The sequence below is a fragment of the Salmo salar genome, chromosome 25, assembly GCF_965601325.2.
Source record: "Salmo salar chromosome 25, fSalSal1, whole genome shotgun sequence".
NCBI lineage: Eukaryota > Metazoa > Chordata > Actinopteri > Salmoniformes > Salmonidae > Salmo > Salmo salar.
Window position 1 is genome coordinate 32230431 of NC_138315.1, and position 26010 is coordinate 32256440.

The following is a 26010-nucleotide window of genomic DNA, read 5'->3' on the forward strand; positions in this document are numbered from 1 at the left end:
AAAATCCAGTTGAAACCCTCCCAGTCCGTAGTAAGAACCACAAGAGGAGACAACGGTCAAGGAGCAGTCAGCTGGACAGAAGAATGTTCTAGCTACATAGAGAGAGATGAGAAAAATACTCACGGTGAAGAATAGGTCCATAACGCAGGTGTCAAGCAGGGCTTCTCTCCAGGTCTCTGTGGGCTTCAGCATCACGTTCTGGGTGGACTCGAACATGGCGATGTAGTGGCGCCCCAGTGACCCCCAAGTTAAGGCCAACAACATGGGGAATGCTGACTCTCTGGCTCACACACACACAAAAGCCCCTGTCACTAGAGCCCTGTCAGTCAGTCACAGTGGAATCTGGTCTGTCTCCCTCCCTCTCTCTCTGCCTGCCATGCTCTCCCTCTCTGCGGTCTGAGTGGCGTGGAAACTTGTGGTTACTCACCCACTAGCTCTCTCTCATCAAGTCTGCCACTCTCCTCCCTGACTCTGTTGCCCTCTCTCTCACACTCAAGGCTCTCTTTCCTTCACTGTGTCTTTTTCTCTCCCTCGCTCTATGCTGAGGCCCAGTGAAGAAACTCCCACAGGAATGCCAGATCAAAGCCAGTCGCCATCACAAGCCAAGCATTCCACTGGGCCGGACCCACAGCCACTCCCATATACACACACACAGTAACACACACAGTAACACACACAGTAACACACACAGTAACACACAGAGTAACACACACAGTAACACAAACAGTCAGGCTGAAGAGACAGGTGCCAGCTTTGTGCTTGAGTGTGTGTGTGTGTGTGTGTGTGTGTGTGTGTGTGTGTGTGTGTGTGTGTGTGTGTGTGTGTGTGTGTGTGTGTGTGTGTGTGTGTGTGTGTCCCTCTCTGCACTCCCTCCAGCAGCCTTGGCTTTATGACCTTCTATAAAAAGCCCTGGTCCACCAGAACTCTGAGTGAACCTGAAGAGAGAGAGAGGTAGAGGGAGAGAAAAAGAGTGTGAAAAGCCTCTTGGGAAGTGTTGGAGACGGGGTATTAACTCCGGTGACCAACCACTGGAGTTCATGTGTGTGAGAGATTTACCTTACTGACAACCATGCATGTATCAAATACAAAACAAAGATGTGGGGGTATATACACTGAAGCAGATTTTAGTCTGGGTACCAGTATGTTTAGCTATCATTCAACTTCTTACCACTCCATGTCACGCTAAACAGCCTGGCCTTCAATCTTCAAATATGAACATTCATTAATCAGGTTGAGTAGAAGAGGTTTTTGATCCAGATTCAATAACCCTTCAAGCTATAATCAAATCAAAAGATTATGCAAATACTGGAACTCTATCACTTTCCTCCACAAAACACATTGGTATTCATTTGGTTGCTAGCAACAGTTTGTCCAGACGAAACCAATCTGTCAAAAGTTGCTAGCTCATGTCAAATTTCTCTAACTAAATACATACCTCAATTCCAACCACAAAACGACTTAGCTGTTTTTAACCTATCAAAAATACAGCAACTTGACTAGCTAACAGCTAAATGTTTTGGACTTCGTTGTTATATAATTCTATACTGAACAAAATTATAAATAAAACATGCAACAATTTCAAAGATTTTGCTGAGAGTTCGTTCATATAAGGAAATCAGTCAATTTAAAAATTCATAAGGCCCTAATCTATGGATTTCACATGACTGAGCATGGGCGCAGCCAAGAGAAAATCAGAATTAGTTTTTCCCCCTACAGAAATACTCCTCTAAGTCTATATTTAACTCATCTAGGTATTTTCTGTCCAGATTACTTTTTGGCCATTGTAGATACAGTACATTGGCAGTGGACGTGTTAAGAGTACAAAGCTATGTTAAGGAGTTGGGGGGGTTTAAGTGATACATCCTCCACTAAGTCTCGCTTGCAGCCCTGTCATGTGAAATAACACTGGAGGAATGCCCCTCACCCCCTCCCTCCCCTGCTCTCCCCAATTCCCCCCTCTCCTGCCCGAGTTAGGACAGCCGTCCCCAAGACAGCATAACTCACTGGTTTGGAGTGTATGTGTGTCAAGGTCTCCAGTGGGTCAAGGCGAGGGGCAGGCCTGAAGCCTGAGCAAGACCCCAACCCGACCTCAGGGTTAATGTCAGTGTGGAGACGCGTTGTCGTACTAACGCACAGGGAGCGCAGCTCAGAGGTGACACACGCCAAGGCCCAGAGGGGGAGTGCGGCGTGGACAGATGCCAAACATGCCGCGGGTTGGTTTGTGAAGGATCGAGCCAGGCTACGGCTGTCAAGCATGCAATTAAGGAACAGCCCCTTGACACACACTCACATTCAAACACAGAGACATGTCTGATTCACGTGGACCGAAAGCCACACCACTTTACCTTCCCAGGAGTCATCATAAATCTGTTCTCTGTTCCAACAATCATTCAGACAGCACCCACACTGACTAACTGCCACTTGAAACACACACAGACACACACACACACACAGACACACACACACACACACACGAGGGTGTCTGGTATTCCAGACGGACACTCAACAAGCAGTGGGGTTTAAAGAGGCCTGGTTATTGGGCTGCTATCTGGTATGGGCAGACACAGACACACAAGGCCTCTTTGAAAGTGATACATAACCCTGGTTGGCAGCGACGCCACCTCAGATCCATTTAAATACTGAGAGAGGCGGGAGAGAGAGAGGCTGCCAGTCTGAGTAGGATTAACGCGCCAATGACACACACATACGCCCACATGCACGCACGCACGCCCCACACACACGACTTAGAACACACCAACACAAACACAGCCAAATATGAGAGCAACAAATGAAAACATATATCATATATCACACCCCAAACCTTTTGCACTGAACCCAAGACCCCCGAATATTCCTATGACAAAAACAAACAAGACCAATGTTTCTGTCCAAACGACATTCGGCCCCAAACTTGCAAAGAGACGATTCTGCTCCTAGTGCCGGTTTCGTTCCTTGTTCTAGCATCTCTTCTCTTAACTCATACGGACCCAGAACTTAATTGAGTAGCTGACCAATTATGTAAGACTTAAGTTCTGGGTTAACATAGGTCCTAACCCACCAATGGGGAAACACTGCAGACTAGAGAAAGGATATGATTGGGCGGCAAGAAGTTCCAGCTGAGGACCTGATTGGCCAGGGCCAGGTATCTCTGGAACACTGAGGACATCTGAGCGTTGAGGTTCTCTCTGCGACTGAACTCCTGCAGCACCTCCATGGTCAACATGAAGATCTGATGAAGGTCATCCTCCTGAACACACACATTAGGACAAAAATACACAAAACTGTCAATGTAAGCAAACAAACACACTCCTACCAAGTCAGAGATAACATAGTGTTCACTTAGAAAGGAACAGAGGATAGAGGAGAAGGAGCAGGAGGAAGAGAAGAGGCCTGACCTGAAAAATGCGTTTGCAGCTGCCGTGGAACTCCATGTTGAGGCCGATGTTACTGGTCTTACTGGAGCTGGAGAACTCACTGATGAGGGCCGTCAGGATGGAGCAGGCCAGCGTCTGCTGCAGGTACACAAACATACACACACAGGTCACACACACCGTCTGGTCATATTTCACATTGAGGGTAGCTGACAGAATAGCAGCCAGCTTACTACAGAGGCCTGATCTAAAAGAGAGCCAGGCTTTGAACCCCTCCCTGGCCTCCTGAAACCCTACCTGGCCTCCAGAAGACACAGACTGCCATCTAGTGGAGACAGGAGAGCTCTACTACTGGGAGAGTTCATATAAGGTTGATGAGACCAGAAATCTCACAGGAAAAGTGGGAAACAGCATGGGCCTTTAAAGGGCAACAGCACTTCCTGATTTGGCCTTGTTTTTTATGTGCGTGTCTCGTGTGCTCACAGGTGGGAAAAGTTTGCCAAATTATTTTGCCAATAAGCTTGTGCAAACGTGGCAAAATTGATTTGACTTTGGATAGCATATCTCCGGGGCTGGTTAGGGACTGTCAATAAATTAAAATGTAAAATGACACTATTTTCCTGTTGCACACCTTTTAGTTCTCATTAAATGCTTTCAATATTTGTATATTAATTTCTACAATTTACAGTTGGTTTGAGGTTAAGTCATTGAAATTTGGAGCTATTAGAATTTTAACATATTGTCCTATGTACATTATGTAATTTACTGATGGTCCCCAACCTAGCCCCATAGGTATATCCAAAGTCCATCCGAATTGACCATGGGCATTATGATTGGGTTGCACTAGCTGCACTCCGAATTCATGATTACTTGTGTGCTGCCAGCATGTGGACAGGATTGAAACAAACCCAACCTTCATTTACGTTTTGATGCAGTCACACAAAACTGTTTTGGACAAGACTGACTTTATGATCAAAATGATCCTATTTACACTTTGAAGTCAATTTTGACAGTAGAATAAATGTTTGACTCACAGATTGGCCATTTTCTAAATGAGAATATGGATTTTAGGGGCAGTTGCTCTTTAAAGCCAGAAGTACAGTGAAAATCTACTATCGGATTTGAGGGAGTGGACTTGTTCACCACACACACACAAAGTATTCAGACCCCTTGACTTTTTCAACATATTGATACAAGCTTGGCACACCTGTATTTGGGGAGTTTCTCCCATTCTGCTCTGCAGATCCTCTCAAGTTCTGTCAGGTTGGCTATTTTCAGGTCTCTCCAGAGATGTTCCATCGGGCTCAAGTCCGGGCAACTCAAGGACATTGAGACTTCTCCCAAAGCCACTCCTGCGTTGTCTTGGCTGTGTGCTTATGGTCATTGTCCTGTTGGAAGGTGAACCTTCGCCACAGTCTGAGGTCCTGAGTGCTCTGGAGCAGGTTTTCATCAAGGATCTCTCTGCACTTTGCTCCATTCATCTTTCCCTCGATCCTTACTAGTCTCCCAGTCCCTGCCGCTGAAAAACATCCACAAAGCATGATGCTGCCACCACGCTTCCCCCGAAGGGATGGTGCCAGGTTTCCTCAAGACGTGACGCTTGGTTGTCAGGCCAAAGAGTTCAATCTTGGTTTCATCAGACCAAAGAATCTTGCTTCTCATCGTCTGAGAGTCCTTTATGTGCCTTTTGGCAAACTCCAAGTGGGCTGTCATGTGCCTTTTACTGAGGAGTGGCTTTCGTCTCGCCACTCTACCATAAAGGCCTGATTGGTGGAGTGCTGCAGAGATGATTGTCCATCTGGAATGGTTTTCCCATCTCCACAGAGGAACTCTGGAGCTCTGTCAGAGTGACCATCAGGTTCTTGGTCACCTCCCTGACCAAGGCGCTTCTCCCCCGATTGCTCAGTTCGGCCGGGCAGCCAGCTGTAGGAAAAGTCTTGGAGGCCACTGTGTTCTTGGGGACCTTCAATGCTGCAGACATTTTTTGGTACCCTTCCTCAGATCTGTGCCTTGACACAATCCTGTCTTGGAGCTCTATGGACAATTCCTTCGACCTCATGGCTTGGTTTTTGCTCTGACATGCACTGTCAACTGTGGGACCTTACATAGACAGGTGTGTGCCTTTCCAAATCATGTCCAATCACTTGAATTTACCACTGGTGTACGCCAATCAAGTTGTAGAAACATCTGAAGGATGATCAATGGAAACAGGATGCACCGGAGCTCAATTCGAATCTCATAGCTAAGGGTCTGAATACTTAAGTAAATAAGCTAGCAGTTTTTTTAAATATTTTTTTTTACATTTGCAAAAATATCTAAAAACCTGTTTTTGCTTTGTCATTATGGGGTATTATGTGTATATGGATTAAATTAAACACTTCATCAATTTTAGAATAAGGCTGTAATGAAACAAAAATGTGGAGGGAAGGGGGTCTGAATACTTTCCGAATGCACATGGACATCTACTTTGTGCATGACACAAGTAATATTTTACAGACATATTATTTCACTTATAATTCACACAATTCCAGTTGGTCAGAAGTTCACACACACTAAATTGACTGTGCCTTTAAACAGCTTGGAAAATTCCGGAAAATAATTGTAGAGAGAAGCTTTAGAAGCTTCTGATAGGCTAATTGACATCATTGGAGACATCATTGGAGTCGATTGGAGGTGTACCTTGTGGATGTATTTCAAGGCCTACCTTCAAACTCAGTGCCTCTTTGCTTGACATCATGGGAAAATCAGAAGAAATCAGCCAAGACCTCATAAAAAAAAAATTGTAGACCTCTACAAGTCTGGTTCGTCCTTGGGAACAATTTCCAAACGCCTGAAGGTACCACGTTCATCTTTTTGAGGATCTGTGGGCCCATGCCAAATCTTTTCTGTCTCCTGAGGGGGATGAGGCATTGTTGTGCCCCCTTCACAATTGTGCTGGTATGTTTGGAACATGATAGGTCCTTGGTGATGTGGACACAGAGGAATTTGAAGCTCTCAACCCTCTCCTCTACAGCCCCGTTGATGTGAATGAGGGCATGCTCGGCCCTCCATTTCCTGTAGTCCACGATCAGCTACTTTGTCTGGCTGATGTTGAGGGAGAGGTTGTTGTTCTGGCACCACACTGCCAGGTCTCTTACCTCCCTATAGGCTGTCTCATCTTTGTCTGTGATCAGGCCTACCATTGTCATGTCTTTGGAAAGCTTGATGGTGATGGAGTTGTGTGTTACCACACAGTCATGGGTGAACAGGGAGTACAGGAGGGGACTAAGCACGCACCCCTGAGGGGCCCCCGTGTTTAAGGTCAGCGTTGCGGATGTGTTGTTGCCTACTCTCACCACTTGGGGGCAGCCCGTCAGGAAGTCCAGGATACAGTTGCAGAGGGAGGTGTTCAGTCAGTGTTCTTAGCTTACAGTTCCAGGGTCCTAAGTAACATTGTGTTGAATCGCCATGTCTTTGTTATTGTCAAAGGAAGTTTGAGCTTAAATGTGAAGTACAATAGCCTGTCTGTAATTATTCTAGGAAGGCATTTACATGCAGAAACACGGTCAATTAAAATAAAATGTTACAATACAAAAGTAAATTCTTGAAAATTTGTTGTGGACATGAGAGTAATAGGAGTATTATCTTTTATTTGGATGCCAATGTGGCCCTTTATCTACTTCCCCAGAGTCAGATGAACTCGTGGATACCATTTTTATGTCTCTGTGTCACATATGTATTTTCGCGAGCCAATGCTAACTAGCGTTAACGCAATGACTGGAAATCTATGGGTATCTGCTAGCATTGCCAAAAGCCCTAAGTATCCATTTAATGTATTCATTTCTTAAGTATTATCCACAACACGGGATATTGAGATGGATCTTGAAAACAAATTGTTTAGTGCCCTCCACTAATATTAGCACCCTTGCTAAATATGAGCAAAACGGGCTGTGAATTTTTTTTCTTTGCTGCTAATTCTCTAGGTCTTCCATTCAAAATATTCACAAAAATCAAACCTTTATTTGAAGTAAAATTGAAAAAAATACATGTGAAATAAATATTTTTCTCCGAAACATGTGCCACAATTATTGGCACCCCTAGAAATTTTTATGAGGAAAATCTAACTGAAGTACAGTGGGGGGAAAAAGTATTTGATCCCCTGCTGATTTTGTACGTTTGCCAACTGACAAAGAAAGGATCAGTCTATAATTTTAATGGTAGGTTTATTTGAACAATGAGAGACAGAATAACAACAAAAATATCCAGAAAAACACATTTGACAAAAATGTTATAAATTGAATTGCATTTTAATGAGGGAAATAAGTATTTGATCCCCTCTCAATCAGAAACATTTCTGGCTCCCAGGTGTCTTTTTTACAGGTAACGAGCTGAGATTAGGAGTGCTCCTAACCGCAGCGTGTTACCTGTAAAAAAGACACCTGTCCACAGAAGCAATCAATCAATCAGATTCCAAACTCTCCACCATGGCCAAGACCAAAGAGCTCTCGAAGGATGTCAGGGTCAAGATTGTAGACCTACACAAGGCTGGAGAGAAGGTGACAACATTTGGTGCAATTATTCGCAAATGGAAGAAACACAAAAGAACTGTCAATCTCCCTCGGCCTGGGGCTCCATGCAAGATCTCAGCTCGTGGAGTTGCAATGATCATGAGAACGGTGAGGAATCAGCCCAGAACTACACGGGAGGATCTTGTCAATGATCTCAAGGCAGCTGGGACCATAGTCACCAAGAAAACAATTGGTAACACACTACGCCGTGAAGGACTGAAATCCTTCAGCGCCCGCAAGGTCCCCCTGCTCAAGAATACATATACAGGCCCGTCTGAAGTCTGCCAATGAACATCTGAATGATTCAGAGGACAACTGGTGAAAGTGTTGTGGTCAGATGAGACCAAAATGGAGCTCTTTGACATCAACTCAACTCGCCGTGTTTGGAGGAGGGAGGAGGAATGCTGCCTATGACCCCAAGAACACCATCTCCACCGTCAAACATGGAGGTGGAAACATTATGCTTTGGGGGTGTTTTTCTGCTAAGGGGACAGGACAAATTCACCGCATCAAAGGGACAATGGACGGGGCCATGTACCGTCAAACCTTGGGTGAAAACCTCCTTCCCTCAGCCAGGGCATTGAAAATGGGTCGTGGATGGGTATTCCAGCATGACAATGACCCAAAACACACGGCCAAGGCAACAAAGGAGTGGCTCAAGAAGAACCACATTAAGGTCCTGGAGTGGCCTAGCCAGTCTCCAGACCTTAACCCCATAGAAAATCTGTGGAGGGAGCTGAAGGTTCGAGTTGCCAAACGTCAGCCTCAAAATCTTAATGACTTGGAGAAGATCTGCAAAGAGGAGTGGGACAAAATCCCTCCTGAGATGTGTGCAAACCTGGTGACCAACTACAAGAAATGTATGACCTCTGTGATCGCCAACAAGGGTTTTGCCACCAAGTACTAAGTCATGTTTTGCAGAGGGGTCAAATTCTTATTTCCCTCATTAAAATGCAAATCATTTTATAACATTTTTGACATGCATTTATCTGGATTTTTTTGTTGTTATTCTGTCTCTCACTGTTCAAATAAACCTACTATTAAAATTATAGACTGATCATTTCTTTGTAAGTGGGCAAACGTACAAAATCAGCAGGGGAGCAAATACGTTTTTTCCCCCCACTGTATATTCCCATTCATATTTTAAGTTAAGTGTTCCTAATCACTCAGGTGACCTTAAGTGTTAAGCCATGACTTCCTGTTTCACTGGGGTATAAATATGAGGTGACACACAGGCCAAGTTCCCATAGTCATCCATGACTTTGGAAAGTCATCCATGTCTTTCCCATAGTCATCCATGACTATGGGAAAGACCCAAGAACACAGTAATGTGCGACAAAGAGAGGACGTCTGTCTTTATTGACCCCACGCACCATGAGGAAGACGGTTAGAGTGGCCAAAAAATCTCCAAGGATCACAGCTGGAGAATTGCAGACGTTAGTTGGGTCTTGGGGTCAGAAAGTCTCCAAAACTCTGATCAGACACCACCTACATAACCACAAGTTGTTTGGGAGGGTTCAGGGGCGGAAATCCCGGGGGGGGGACGACCCCACCATCCTGGGAAAAATATGATTTGTCCCCCCCAATATATCACTGAAACATAACTATGTAATTTAAATAATATTAATAATACGCAATGCAAGCAATTGTGCTGATTATAGACACTTAATAGCGCGTTTTTAAGTTTCAAAAGATTGCGACCCCCCCACACTTTGCCAGTTCCTTAGCTTGCTAGGTAACGTAGAGGTCGTATCTACTGTCTGAAAGGCACTCAATGCACGTAACTGACGTGAGGTTAATCCAGTCAATCGCGCACACACAGTAGCTGAATTTGCAGAGCTAGCGCGCACATATTAACTATTAAGCTAGCTAGTACCTATTCCATTTATGTCGCGTCGTCAAAGATGGAATCTTTGCTATCGTCAATTTATTCCAAGATCAGCATGCATGTAAGTTAGTGCTTCAAAGTCCCTGTGATAAGGTTAGCGATAAACTGAACAGAACTACACTCTCTTCTACCATTGTTTTAAATATATTTAATGGTCTCGTTGCAAAAGCTAAATTGTCGCAAGGGAACTTTTATTTATATATTTTATTTCACCTTTATTTAACCCGGGTAGCAAAGATTATAGCAAACACCACTGAATTGGTGCCCGCTAGCTTTGCAAATTCAGCTATTGTTAGAAGCCAGCCAATATGAAACAAACGGTTAAAATTACAAAAGGTTGCAGCATATGTTGTGTAAATGTTGAACTCATACAGCTGTCAACTCTTGTCACTGCAATCCGTTTCACATTTGCTAGCTACCTTTTAGATCGAAGCCCAAATAGAATGATAAAAGATAAGATGATAGAAGCCCATCTCCTACTGTAAATAACCTACACACTGTGTGTGTAGCCAGCCAGCCAGCCAGGTGGAAAAATGGCAGAAAAAAAGACGGACATCAGAGTCTTTTTCAGTACACCAAAACGCAAAGTAAGAACCCTAGTAGCCTAATATCTCAAAGACTAGTTGATAAAATGTTCATAAGAAAGAAATGAAATTCTAATGGAAATGTTTCACAATGATGTCATTAGGCAGAGCAGGCAACAGATGGCACACAGACAGCAGAGTTGGGGACAGACTGGCAGAGACAGGGAGTCTCAGGTAAGTTTGTTGAGTCTTTTTGGCAACATTATGAAAGGTTCTCAATTTTTTTTACTTGTAAAATAGGAACATAATTGGAAAATGCCATGGATACCCCCACTCTCAACTTAAACTGGTGACTGAACTAAGATTTGTTAAAGGCAATGGTTTTGCTGTTGTGATTAGTTGTGTAGTTTTGGTAAATGTATATTGAGGAACCTTATTTCTTTGGTTCCTCAATATACATTTACCATATTAAACGTAGGCTATGTGTTACAGCACTACTTTTGGTGTCCCCCTCAGGAATTGCTCTTGAGAAAATGTAATGTAATTGTCCCCTCCAAAGTTGATATCAGATTTTCGCCCCTGGGAGGGTTGCCATATAAAAGCCTTTGCTGTCATCAAACAACAAACTCAAGCGCCTACAGTTTGCCAAACGTTACTGGAACTTTCAATAGGACCAGGTTCTATGGTCAGATGAGACCAAAATAGAGCTTTATGGAGAAAAAACCCCACAAGAGGTGGGTTTGGCGTAGACCGAAAGATAGCCATAAAGAAAAGTACCTCATCCCCCACTGAAGTATGGTGGTGGATCTTTGATGTTGTGGGGCTGTTAGGACACATGGCATCATGGACTCCAACTACCAGCAGATATGAAATCAAAACCTGACTGCCTCTGCTAGGAAGCTTAAACTGGGCCATGGTTGGATCTTCCAGCAGGACAATGCTCTAAAGCACACCTCAAAACCAACACAAAAATGGTTCACTGACCACAGAATCATGGTTTTGCCATGGCCGTCAAAGTCCCCTGACCTAAACCATATAGAAAACATGTGGGATGAGCTGAAGAGGAGAGTCCACAACTGTGGACCTCGGAATCTGAAGGATCTATAGAAATTCTGTATGGCGGAATGGTCTCAGATCCCTTGCCATGTGTTCTCCAACCTCATTATGCATTATAGGAGAAGACTCATAGCTGTTATCTTGGCAAAGGGAGGTTGCACAAAGTATTGAATGAAGGGGTGCCAATAATTGTGGCACACATTTGAGAAAAATACTTGTTTTTTTGATGAGAATGTATTTTTTCTTTCAACTATTTTACTTTAATTAAAAGGTTTGATTTTTGTGAATATTTTGAATGAAAAGACCAAGAGGATAAAAAAAAAATGTAAATCACAGTTTTGCTCATATTGGTAATATACTTCAGTTAGATTTTACTCATAACAATTTCTAGGGGTGCCAATAATTGTGGCACATGTTTCGGAGAAAAATATTTATTTCACATGTATTTTTTTCCAATAATTTTACTTCAAATAAAGGTTCGATTTTTGTGAATATTTTGAATGAAAGACCTAGAGTATAAACAGCAGACATTTTTTTCACAGCCCGTTTTGCTCATATTTACCAAGGGTGCCAATATTAGTGGAGGGCACTATACATAAACAGCTACAATAAAAATAGTATTGGCCAAACCTCATGCTTCTTAGTGGGCATGTATTAACAAGACATAAAAAACTAAACAAAACAATAAATCCCTCATGTTCCTTTCACCTCCTCCCCTTTGATGTTTCCTGAATGAATCTGTCCTGTACTTAATGCAGGTTATTGGGACAGACAGACAGACAGACACAGTCAAAAGTTTGGACACACCGACTCGTTCAAGGGATTTCCTTTATTTTTTACTATTTTCTCCATTGTAGAATAATACTGAAGACATCAAAATTATGAAATAACACATATGGAATCATGTAGTAACCAAACAAGTGTTAGACAAATATAAATTCCACAAATTAACAAGGCATACCTGTTTATTGAAATGCATTCCAGGGGACTACCTCACGAAGCTGGTTGAGAGAATGCCAAGAGTGTGCAAAGCTGTCATCAAGGCAAAGGGTGGCTAATTTGAAGAATCTCAAATATATTTGTTTAACACTTTTTTGGTTACTATATGATTCCATGTGTTATTTCATAGTTTTGATGTCTTCACTATTATTCTACAATGTAGAAAATTGTACAAATAAAGAGAAACCCTGGAATGAGTAGGAGTGTCCAAACTTTTGACTGGTAGCGTATATATAAATGCGCTCTAGTCAACCACTTATTTTAAGTAAGGTGCATTATGAAGGAGGAAAAAAATAGATCTATAATATGACTAATGATTCCACAGGACTAAATGAGACACCTATTTTTTCAGTATGTGTAACCTACAACAGTAGAGGGATCTGGGTCGCTGCGTGTTCAGCTCCCATACCCATTTCCAACCACCGTGGAGTGAGTGCCAGTACTATGTGTCCATGCTATGTGCAATCAACTAGGATAATTACTGTTTGTAAAGTAAATATAGTGATTATTATTATTATTAAGGTGCCCTTTCTTGGGCTGGTTCTGCCTTTTGAGATAGATGAGACACTTCTAAAGTATATATTGATAATTAGTACTGGCCAGCGTGATAGGTCATCCCCACTGGGTCAATAACAAGAGAAAAACAACATAAAAAGCACTTGCCGGCCTCCCAAGTGGCCCAGTGGTCTAAGGCACTGCGTCGCAATATTGCGGCATCACTACAGCCCGGGGTTCGATTCCAGGCTGTTACACAACCAGCCATCCTATAGGGCGGAGTACAATTGGGCCATCATTGTCCTGGTTAGGGATTGACCTAATCCTAGTGACTCTTTGTGGCGGGCTGGGCGCCTGGAGGCTGACTTCGGGCGTCACTTGAATGGTGTTTCCTCCGACACATTGATGCAGCTGGCTTCCGGGTTAAGCGAGCAGGTGTTAAGAAGCACGGCTTGGTGAGTTATGTTTCGGCGGACACATTACTCGACTAGCGCCTCTACCGAGCCCATTGGGGAGTTGCAGCGATGAGACAAGATTGTAATCAGGAAATTGGGGAGAAAAAAAAAAAAACACTTGCCATCAAACTTTATTTGTCACATGCTCCGTAGACAACAGCGAAATGCTTACCATTTTCCAACAAGGCAGAGTTAAAGATAAGATACAAAAGTAAATAAAAAAATTGAAATATTGGCATAGTGAATAACAAATAGAAATAACAAGTAAATATAACATGGCTATTTAGGGCGTAAAAATAATATGGCCATATACAGGGAGTACCAGTACTGAGTCGATGTGCAGGGGATTAAGGTAATTGAGGTAGCTATATACTGTACATACAGTGCATTCAGAAAGTATTCACACCACATAATACCCCATAATGACAACGCAAAAACAGGTTTAGACAGTTTTGGAAATTTATTGGAGAAAAAAAAGTGAAATATCTATAAGTACTCAGACCCTTTGCTAAGAGACTCAAAATTGAGCTCGGGTGCATCCTGTTTTCATTGATCATCCTTGAGATGTTTCTACAACTTGAGTCCACTTGTGGTAAATTCCATTGATTGGACATAATTTGTAAAGGCACACACCTATCTATAAGGTCCCACAGTTGACAGTGCATGTCAGAGAAAAAAAACCAAGCCATGAGATTGAAGGAATTGTCCGTAGAGCTCCGAGACAGGATTGTGTCGAGGCACAGATCTGGGGAAGGGTACCAAAAAAAATGTCTGCAGCATTGAAGGACCCCCAAGAACACAGTAGCCTACATTATTCTTAAATGGAAGAAGTTTGGAACCACCAATACCCTTCCTAGAGCTGGCCGCCCGGCCAAACTGAACAATCGGGGGAGAAGCGCCTTGGTCAGGGAGGTGACCAAGAACCCGATGGTCACTCTGACAGTGCTCCAGAGTTCCTCTGTGGAGATGGGAGAACCTTCCAGAAGGACAACCATCTCTGCAGCACTCCACCAAATCAGGCCTTTATGGTACAGTGGTGAAGACAGAAGCCACTCCTCAGTAAAAGGCACATGACAGCCCGCTTGGTGTTTGCCAAAGGCACCTAAAGCACTCTCAGACCCTGAGAAACAAGATTGTCTGGTCTGATGAAACCAATATAGAACTCTTTGGCCTGAATTCCAAGTGTCACGTATGGAGGAAACCTGGCACCATCCCGACGGTGAAACATGGTGGTGGCAGCATCATGCTGTGGGGATGTTTTTCAGTGGCAGAGACTAGTCAAGATCGAGGGAAAGATGAACAGAGCAAAGTACAGAGAAATCCTTGATAAAAACCTGCTCCAGAGTGCTTAGGGCCTCAGCCTGGGACAAAGGTTAAACTTCCAACAGGACAACAATCCTAAGCACACAGCCAAGACAACGCAGGAGTGGCTTCGGGAGAAGTCACTGAATGTCCTTGAGTGGCCCAGCCAGAGTCCAGACTTGAACCCAACATCTCTGGAGAGACCTGAAAATAGCTGTGCAGTGACGCTCCCCATCCAACCTGACAGAGCTTGAGAGGATCTGCAGAGAAGAATGGGAGAAACTCCCCAAATACAGGTGTGCCAAGATTATAGTGTCATATCCAAGAAGACTCAAGGCTGTAATCGCTGCCAAAGGTGCTTCAACAAAGTATTGAGGAAAGGGTCTGAATACTTATGTAAATGTGATCAGTTTTAATAAAATAATTAAAAACGTTTTGATTTGTCATAATAGGGTTGAGTGTAGATTGAGGGGGAAAAAAACAATTTAATCAATTTTAGAATAAGGCTGTAATGTAGCAAAATGTGGAAAAGTCAAGGGGTCCTAATACTTTCCAAACGCAGTGTATAGGTAGGGGTAAAGTGACTAGGAGCAGCATGTGGTGTGTGTGGCATCAGTATGCATATGTGTGTGGGAGTATGTACTGTGTGTTGGGCTGTCAGTGTACAGTGCCTTCAAAAAGTATTCACACCCCTTGACTTTTTCCACATTTTGTTACATTACAGCTGTATTCTAAAATTGATTAAAATAGTTTTTTTTCCCCCTTCATCAATCTGCACTCAACCCCATAACGACAAAACAAAAATAGATGAAATGTATTTTTTGCACATTTTATTAAAACATTTTTACATAAGTTATTAAAATGTATTAAGTTTATTAAATCACATTTACATAAGTATTCAACCGGAATTTAAAATGGATTACATTTAAATGTTTTTGTCACTGGCCTACACACACACACTACCCCATAATGTCAAAGTAGAATGATGGTTTTTCAAAATTTTACAAATGGATAAAAAATGTAAAGCTGAACTGTCTTCAGTCAATAAGTAGTCAACCCCTTTGTTATGGCAAGAATAAATACATTCAGGTGTAAAAATGTGCTTAACTCACAAAATAAGTTGCATGGGCTCACTGTGTGCAATAAGTGTTTAACATTATTTTTTTATGACTACCTCATCTCTGTAACCCACACATACAGATAATTGTAAGGTCCCTCAGTCGAGCAGTGAATTTCAAACACAGATTCAACCACAAAGACCAGGGAGGTTTCCCAATGCCTCGCAAAGGGCAGCTAATGGTAGACGGGTAAAAATACAAAAAGGAGGCATTGAATATTCCTTTGAGCAAGTTATTAAATACACTTTGGATGGTTTATCAATAAACAGAATCACTACAAAAATAGGCATCTTCCTTAACTCAGTTTCCGGAGAGGAAGGAAATCGCTCAGGGATTTCATCATGAGGCCAATGGTGACTTTAAAACAGTTACAGAGTTTAATGGCTGTGATAGGAGAAAACAGAGGATGGATCAACAACATTGTAGTTACTCCACAATACTAACCTAAATGACAGAGTGAAAAAAAGGAAGCATGTACAGAATAAAAATATTCCACAACATCCTGTTTGCAATAAGGTACTAAAGTAAAACTTCAATGAAAAAAATGTGGCAAAGAAATGAACTTCATGTCCTGAATACAAAGTGTAATGTTTGGGGCAAATCCAACGCAACACATCACTGAGTATCACGCTTCATATTTTCAGTTTTCTAGGATAATAATAAGCAGAATAGAGATAAGTACAGGCAAAATCCTTGAGGAAAAGCTGGTTCAGTCTGCTTTCCAATAGGCACTGGGAGACAAATTCACCTTTTAGCAGGACAATATCCTAAAACACAAGGCCAAATATACACTGGAATTGCTTACCAAGACAGTGAACATTCCTGAGTGGCCAAGATAAAGTTTTTACTTAAATATACTTGAAAAGCTATGGCAAGACCTGAAAATGCTTGTCTAGAAATTATCAACAACCAATTTCACAGAGCTTGAAGAATTTTGAAAATAATTATGGGCAAATGTTGTACAATCCAAGTGTGGAAAGCTCTTAGAGACTTACCCAGAAAGACTCACAGCTGTAGTCGGTGCCAAAGGTGCTTCTACAAAGTATTGACTCAGGGGAGTGAATACTTATGTAAAATAGATATTTCTGCATTTAAGTTTTCAATAAATTAACCAACATTTCTAAAAACATGTTTTCACTTTGTCATTATAAGGTATTGTGTGTATATGAGTGAGAACTATTTTTATTTTAATCCATTTCAATTCAGGCTGTAACAACAAAATAGGAATAAGTCAATGGGTATGCATACTGTAATTGTTCAACAAAGAGCTGGAAATAATAATTGAAAGGTGCATAATTGTGGGCTTCGCGCATATAAACTGTCTCGTTTACAAACTCGGAAATTGCCCATGTTTCTTCAACATTCATTTAAAGTGGAACTGACAGCGATTTAGCAACATTAAATCGTATTAAAATCTGTTCATATACACCCCCAAGAAGAATGACACCTTTTTTAAAACATTTTCTGACAAGCGAACACTTAGGTATAGTCATTTTCACATTTTCATAAATTCATAGAACGTTTGGGAATTACATATACAGTGGGGGGGGGGAAGTATTTGATCCCCTGCTGATTTTGTACGTTTGCCCACTGAAAAAGAAATGATCAGTATATAATTGTAATGGTAGGTTTATTTGAACAGTGAGAGACAGAATAACAACAACAAAAATCCAGAAAAATGCATGTCAAAAATGTTATAAATTGATTTGCATTTTAATGAGGGAAATAAGTATTTGACCCCTCTGCAAAACATGATTTAGTACTTGGTGGCAAAACCCTTGTTGGCAATCACAGAGGTCAGACGTTTCTTGCAGTTGGCCACCAGGTTTGCACACATCTCAGGAGGGATTTTGTCCCACTCCTCTTTGCAGATCTTCTCCAAGTCATTAAGGTTGAGGCTGACGTTTGGCAACTCGAACCTTCAGCTCCCACCACAGATTTTCTATGGGGTTAAGGTCTGGAGACTGGCTAGGCCACTCCAGGACCTTAATGTGCTTTTTCTTGAGCCACTCCTCTGTTGCCTTGGCCGTGTGTTTGGGTCATTGTCATGCTGGAATAGCCATCCACGACCCATTTTCAATGCCCTGGCTGAGGGAAGGAGGTTCTCACCCAAGATTTGACGGTACATGGCCCCGTCCATCGTCCCTTTGATGCGGTGAAGTTGTCCTGTCCCCTTAGCAGAAAAACACCCCAAAGCATAATGTTTCCACCTCCATGTTTGACGGTGGGGATGGTGTTCTTGGGGTCATAGGCAGCATTCCTCCTCCTCCAACCACGGTGAGTTGAGTTGATGCCAAAGAGCTCCAATTTGGTCTCATCTGACTACAACACTTTCACGCAGTTGTCCTCTGAATCATTCAGATGTTCATTGGCAAACTTCAGATGGGCATGTATATGTGCTTTCTTGAGCAGGGGGACCTTGCGGGCGCTGCAGGATTTCAGTCCTTCACGGCGTAGTGTGTTACCAATTGTTTTCTTGGTGACTATGGTCCCAGCTGCCTTGAGATCATTCACAAGATCCTCCCGTGTAGTTCTGGGCTGATTCCTCACCGTTTTCATGATCATTGCAACTCCACGAGGTGAGATCTTGCATGGAGCCCCAGGCCGAGGGAGATTGACAGTTCTTTTGTGTTTCTTCCATTTGCGAATAATCGCACCAAATGTTGTCACCTTCTCACCAAGCTGCTTGGCGATGGTCTTGTAGCCCATTCCAGCCTTGTGTAGGTCTATAATCTTGTCCCTGACATCCTTGGAGAGCTCTTTGGTCTTGGCCATGGTGGAGAGTTTGGAATCTGATTGATTGATTGTGTCTGTGGACAGGTGTCTTTTATACAGGTAACAAGCTGCGGTTAGGAGCACTCCCTTTAACAGTGTGCTCCTAATCTCAGCTCATTACCTGTATAAAAGACACCTGGGAGCCAGAAATCTTTCTGATTGAGAGGGGGTCAAATACTTATTTCCCTCATTAAAATGCAAATGAATTTATAACATTTTTGACATGCGTGTTTCTGGATATTTTTGTTGTTATTCTGTCTCTCACTGTTCAAATAAACCTACCATTAAAATTATAGACTGATCATTTCTTTGTCAGTGGGTAAACATACAAAATCAGCAGGGGATCAAATACTTTTCCCCCCCTCACTGTAGTAAGGCATTTGTGAAAATTCTATAATAATATAGAGTGGGAAACCAGCCTTGTGTTTGAACAATTAAGACACTGCAGGAAATAAAACCTAATTAAAACATCTGTCTTGTCCAGGACCGGAGTCTACGCAGACCGTTGTGGCATAGCCAATCAGAGCTACAGTAGGCCTATATACACACAATTAATATATTTGTATATAGGCCTACTTGCCTACATACAAATAATATAGGCAAATATAGGCAAAAATAATATAGGCAAAAAAGTTATATTTGTATATAGGCTTTCTGCCACATGGGCCTGCCATCATTCACTATGACCTGGACGGTGTTTGCAGGCAGTAGCAACAGCGCAAATGTAGATAATTCGAAGACAAAATACACCTGAATGGATTCCTGCAAATATGTAAATGCCAAAAGAGTCCTCTTACATTTGGGAACTTCACAGCCATATTGATCAAACAACCATGAAATGGTAGGCTATTCCTCCCTCAGTGGCCTATGCACATCAACAAGATCAACAACCTATATTAGGCAGAGCAAGATGAGCTAAAAATCTAATGAGGGAACATTAGATAAACACTCTCAAACTTTTTCAGCTAGTTGGCCTTCAAAATTGTACTAATAAACAATGGGGAATAGTAACCTGCTCATCCTTCTGCAGTTTGTCTGCCAATGCATGCTTGTCCCAACCCAAGCTTTGACAACTGAATGGGAACTTGCCTGCCCGCCCATTTGATTGATGCCAAATACATTGGATTGACAACTAAAAAATATGCTAACTGTTGATAACAGTCATACAAGTTCAGCATAGCTAGCTAGCAAGCAAAGTGATTCATATTTCTTGCTAGCAAACCAAATGACACCTGCATTTCTAGCTGTAGCCACGAAAAATGATATGGGGGGGGAAAAAATCTGTCACTCCAACCGCCTCTCAGCATTTTGTAGTATTCTGTCCATAAATCCAGGACACTACATTTAGTAGATATGTTATGATATGTATTAATTTGTGGATGTCCATCACCCATTTCGTATGATGTTACGAATTACAATTCGTATTATACGTTAGGAATTTGCAAAGCGTTCAATATGTTACGAATTTGCTAACCTTAGCTAGGCTAGGGGTTAGCGGTTTGGGTTAAGGGAAGAGTTAGCTAACATGCTAAGTAGTTGCAAACTAGCTAAAAAGTAGTCAATAATTGAAAAGTTGCTAATTAGCTAAAATGCTCAAGTCTGTGATGAGATTCAAACTCGCAACCTTTGGGTTGCTAAACATTCGCGTTATATGCCCACCCATCCACCCCGACCAACCACCCTACTTTTGTTTTAGCCTTAGGTAACCATCTGTCTTATGTAACCATACCAAACATAACATATCATACTCATTTGAGTGTCCCGGATTTACATTTAAGTCAAGTCTATGAGACCAGGCTGGCCATTCACCCACTCCTCCAATGACATGACATCCTCCCGGCTGCTAGCTAGCTACATATATAGATACGCTAGCCCAGAGGTGTCAAACAATCAGTGCACGGGTCATATTGAAAAAACACAACAAATTTGAGTGCCAGCCATAGCCTATTTGTTTTGTTTATACATTAAAAAAAGCATAACTGGCCATTGTTTTATTAGAAAATAATATATGTCCCTTTATAAATGGCCACTGGTAAATGCTGTATAACATTTTAACATATTAAAACATAAGAAATATTTGTCCAGTCTTTGCTGGTATGCTTGCATATGTGCATAATATGCTGCTACCCTAATCAAAAAGTATTTAATAACTCCAAATAACAAAAACGGAGCTATAGGTTGATTTTACATTTCAACGGTTTTCATTTTTTTGCACTGCATGGATCAGCGGTGCCGTTGAATGCAGAATTGCTGTATGATGCACTTAAAATGTATTGTAGTTGAGTAGCCAGCCTAGGCTACTGCTCAAATGTTGCTGTAATAGGCCTACATGTTTCTCCTTTGCGTGGTGTTTTGTTGCAGGTTTTTTTTGGGGGGGGGGGTTAGTCATTGTCAAGCTTTACAAACCGAAGCTAGACTGCAACATTTTAGTAGCCTAGCTAGGAATGTGGAATGTGTCTGTACACGTTCCCTCCGCTGCTCGCCTGCTCGCTGTAAACAGGACACACAAAAGCAACGCAATTGAAGTTGAATTCACCGATGCGAGCGCAGGCTGTAATTTCATAAAGTAGATGACTCAACTGTTGACTGACTCATTTATACTCGCTTGTGTGTCCTATTCGGCCCACGGGCCTTGACACATGTGCGCTAGCCTATTAGCCACATGACTTGTGATCATTGCCCTTGCTAGTTTGATTGTATTGACATTCCCAGCCTTAGTTACAGTCATCTGGTTTTTTTTCAAAATATTGAGTCATTGTAACTGAAACATTGCATCCCGAATGGGTGGAAGCAGTTAATGTAAACGACCAGCTGTGATTTACAACCTGAAATCAATATTTTTTGGGACTGCTAATTCATGCAATGGTGAATTGTATTAATAATGCATTGAACTGCATCCATCTACTCTGCCAACAATGCCTTACTGTATGTCATGGAATGTTGAGTCAAATATAACCTATTTTTAAAACCTCTTCTAAAGTTGTTTTTGTAGCATAAAGTGGGATTTAAAAATATTTTTTTTACTGATAGTCTGTTTCATATCTGCTAATTCCACTAACTAATTCATTACCATTATTTATTGTACTTCTATGGGAGAATAAAAATATAATCAACACAAGATGATATCATGTTGCCCACATTAATAACACATTTTCAATTAATATATACATTTCCCCGTTATCGTGCGTTAATTCGGGCAAAAGTAAAATCCATTTTAAAAAAGGGAGAGAGCAACAAAAATAAAAGTACTGTGTGTTTACAATTTCAGCATCTTTTTTTACATGTGGGCCATTTAAATTCTTCCCACCCACTAAGGTCTTTGTAGCCTATTAGCTGGGGAGCAATTATTTAAAAAAATAATCGTCCAAATCATAAAAATCATAATGTAGTCTTGTTCACTTGTCAGTTCATTACTTAAACAAATAGATTATGGCTATAGCCTACCAATTAATGGGTTGTCATTTAGACTCAATAGCCAACCGTCATTAAAGTGTTATTCATTTAGACAGCTCGCTTGAGTGGTGCTGTGATTGTCTTTTCAATAGTGTGTGAGTGAAGGCATTAACAACACATGCCTTTATTTTTTTGTGTTTTGGTGTGGTGGGGTGTAATAGTCCATCATTTTCCTAATTTCTGTCACCTAAACAGTTCAATAGTCCAGTGGCCTATCTGTCATACATTGTCTGTTGGGAGGCTGTCCTGTAGTCTATACAGAGGTAAGGGTAGGCAACAACATCTGCCACACTGATCCTCAACACTGGAGCCTCTCAGGGGTGCGTGCTTAGTCCCCTCCGTAACTCCCTGTTCGCCCACGACTCCAACACCATCATTAAGTTTGCTTTCGACAACAGTGGTAGGCCTGACCACCGACAACGATGAGACAGCCTATAGGGAGCAGGTCAGAGACCTGGCAGTGTGGTGCCAGGACAACAACCTCTCCCTCAATGTGAGCAAGACAAAGGAGCTGATCGTAGACTACAGGAAAAGGCAGGCCGAACAGGCCCCCATTAACATCAACGAGGTTGAAGTGGAGCGGGTCGAGAGTTAAGTTCCTTGGTCTCCACATCACTAATGAACTACCATGGTCCAAACACACCAAGACAGTTGTAAAGAGAGCACGACAACACCCTTTCTCCCTCAGGAGCCTCACAAGCATTTCGCTACACTCGCATTAACATCTGCTAACCATGTGTATGTGACCAATAAAATTTGATTTTAAGATTTGGCATGGGTCCCCAGAAAGTTCTACAGCTGCACAATCGAGAGCATCCTGACCGGTTGCATCACCGCCTGGTATGGCAACTGCTCAGCATCTGACCGCAAGGCGCTACAGAGGGTAACGTGTACGGCCCAGCACATCACTGGGGCCAAACTTCCTGACATCCAGGACCTCTATACTAAGCGGTGTCAGAGGAAGGCCCCCAAAAAATTGCCAAAGATTCCAGTCACCCAAGTCATAAACTGTTCTCTCTGCTACTACACGGCAAGCGGTACCGGAGCGCCAAGTTTAGGACCAAAAGGCTCCTTAACAGCTTCTACCCCCAAGCCATAAGACTGCTGAACAACTAATGAAATGGCCATCTGGACTATTTACATTGCTGCCACTCGCTGTTTATTATCTATGCATAGTCACTTTATAAATTACCTCGACTAACCTGTACCCTCGCACATTGACTCGGTACCCCCTGTATATAGCCACATTATTGTTATGTAATTTTCTTGTGTTACTTTTGATTTATTTACTTTTATTTTTTTTTTACTATTTCTTGAACTGCATTGTTGGTTAAGGGCTTGTAAGTAAGCATTTCATGGTAAGGTCTACACTTGTTGTTCTCGGCGCATGTGACAAATAAAATTTGATTTGAGTTCATTCATTGACATTTCCACCGTTCTCCTTGTCCAGGTTATCCAAGAATCGAGTAGCTTGTTTTGCTAATTTCAGTGTGATGTTTCTTTTCTTCCATTTGACCCATAGTTGTGCGGGGTACACCAGAAGGAAAGTGATTCGTTTTTCCCATTTGCTGCGTTTGCTGCTCGTGCCCCCTCTCGCCCGCCTGTTCGATGTGCTTGTTCGATTGTGGGAGCCCATGTGAAGTTCTCCTGGCCCAGTAGTTGTGGTTTTACCTTTTCCTGGAATTTTTCCATTCCGGTTGTTCCACAGCTTTCTGGGATATTTACGAAACTAAGATTTGAATGGCGACTGAAGTCCTCCATCCCGTTTAATCTTTCAGTAAGCCTCGTAATGATGTATTTTTGTTAATCCACGGTTTTCTGGAGCTTTTCTTGTGCGATTTTCTCCAGGGTTAACCTGATTTCCGTCTCCTCCGAGTTTGCCCAGTCCAGTCATAACAGTTTAGATTTTTTGGACTTCGGATATTTTCTTAATCTGCTTAGACAGTTTGTCATTGGCAGTGCAAATTTCTGTTAGTATTGCCTCAACTCACTTTAGTCGAGTCGTCAGCTACTTGGTCCATGGTTGTGTTTCGCTGTTTGTCTCCATTTCTCTATATAGTATTTTCCATAACATGCAGTTACCAACATAACGTTTCAGTTATTTCTTGACTTTAGAGTTGAGTTCTTTCCTATTTAAGAGGCATATTTTAGTAAAGAAATGGAATGCCAAACGGATCACCTTCAACTGACTACCTCACGGTCACCATACCGGAAATGATATTTTCTATGTTTGACATATTACGTGATAGGACTTTGATAATCATAGTGGAGTCAAGAATACATGTCTCGGTTGCGTAGGGGATGAGTTTCCGAATCAGGCCTGTGTTTCTTACCACTGTGGGGTTGCCGCTGCTGATGAGCTGGCTGACTTCGTGGAAGATGCCTTTACAGTTGATGGACTTGTCCAGAGAACCTCTCTTTACTATGACGGCTACAGCCAGCAGGATCTGCTCCCGGACATACTTCTGCAGACTGGGGGAGAGAGAGGAGAGACTGCATGAGGTGAGATTGCGACATACTTGAGAATCGAATGAATGCTGCCTCTACACTGACTCATACACCCCCCCCCCCCCCTTCCACACACACACACACACGCCTACTTGGGTCTCTGTAAGACGTAGGTGAGGAGGAATGTTCGGAGCGACTCGATGCTGGCCTTCTCCAGCAGGATCCACTCCCGTACCACCGCCTCCATGACAGCTGTGGCCGCCTGGAACAGCACATAGTCCACCTTACTGGTCTCTGTGATGGGAAAGATGAATCACAGAGAGACTGAATTACAGGTCTCTGTGGAGGGAGACAAATTAATCACAGAGAGACTGAATTACAGGTCTCTGGAGGGAGAGACAAATTAATCACAGAGAGACTGAATTACAGGTCTCTGTGGAGGCTGTCAAGGGAGAAATGAATCACAGAGAGACAGAATTACAGGTCTCTGTGAAGGCTGTGAAGGGAGAGATTAATCACAGAGAGACAGAATTACAGGTCTCTGTGAAGGCTGTGAAGGGAGAGATTAATCACAGAGAGACAGAATTACAGGTCTCTGTGAAGGCTGTGAAGGGAGAGATTAATCACAGAGAGACAGAATTACAGGTCTCTGTGAAGGCTGTGAAGGGAGAGATTAATCACAGAGAGACAGAATTACAGGTCTCTGTGAAGGCTGTGAAGGGAGAGATTAATCACAGAGAGACAGAATTACAGGTCTCTGTGAAGGCTGTGAAGGGAGAGATTAATCACAGAGAGACAGAATTACAGGTCTCTGTGGAGGCTGTGAAGGGAGAGATTAATCACAGAGAGACAGAATTACAGGTCTCTGGACACACATGCACATAGCACACACACAGTATCACATGTATCTGTGGGAAAACACAGCACACTCAAACATAAGTTAATGAGTTCACAAAACAAAAAACAGTGAAACTACTAACCAATCTCAGGAGATACAGCAGATTACACAAACACTAAGTAACACAAACAAACAAACATTGAGTGTTTTGAAGCATTTGTATAGTGATTCTTACCTAAGATGTGCTTGCAGACAGCGAAGGGTGATTTAGACTTCCTGAAGGAGAGGAATATGTGCTCTGCATGCTGCCTCTGTTCTGCATTGACCATGGACGGCGGTGCCTAAAACACACACACACACACACCATTAGTGTACAGTCAATTATTACACCATATCTAAACTTCGTACAGTAAGTCTCACACACACCACTTTAAATTATTCCCACAGATGGACAGCTATGCATACACAAGCAGTCAGCCAAGGAGTGTGGCTATAATTCAGCTCTGCAGGAAAATCACATTCCAGGTAAAGCCTAATTGCAGTAAAAGCAGCTCTCTGACTCAGCAGCCAGCAGGAGAAAAAGACCCTTTATCTGTCCTGACCACAGGCACGACAGGGCCTTCCTTCCCCCAACCCTCCTACCCATGCCCAACCCTTCCCCCGACCACACACACACCACACACACACACACACACACACACACACACACACACACACACACACACACACACACACACACAC

At 42.4% G+C, this 26010-nt stretch overlaps 1 protein-coding gene across 1 annotated transcript in view; it reads right to left on the bottom strand.

The window, feature by feature from the left end:
* The window catches only part of xpo4 (exportin 4), a 46454-nt gene that overhangs the window by 19000 nt on the left and 1444 nt on the right, over positions 1-26010 (bottom strand). The window contains exons 2-7 of the mRNA XM_014174045.3: positions 25505-25610; positions 24584-24725; positions 24317-24455; positions 3396-3512; positions 3094-3247; positions 124-236 (exon numbers count right to left, since the gene is read on the bottom strand). Of these exons, the coding sequence (XP_014029520.2) occupies positions 124-236; positions 3094-3247; positions 3396-3512; positions 24317-24455; positions 24584-24725; positions 25505-25610 (771 nt within the window). The remainder of the gene's footprint in view (positions 1-123; positions 237-3093; positions 3248-3395; positions 3513-24316; positions 24456-24583; positions 24726-25504; positions 25611-26010) is intronic.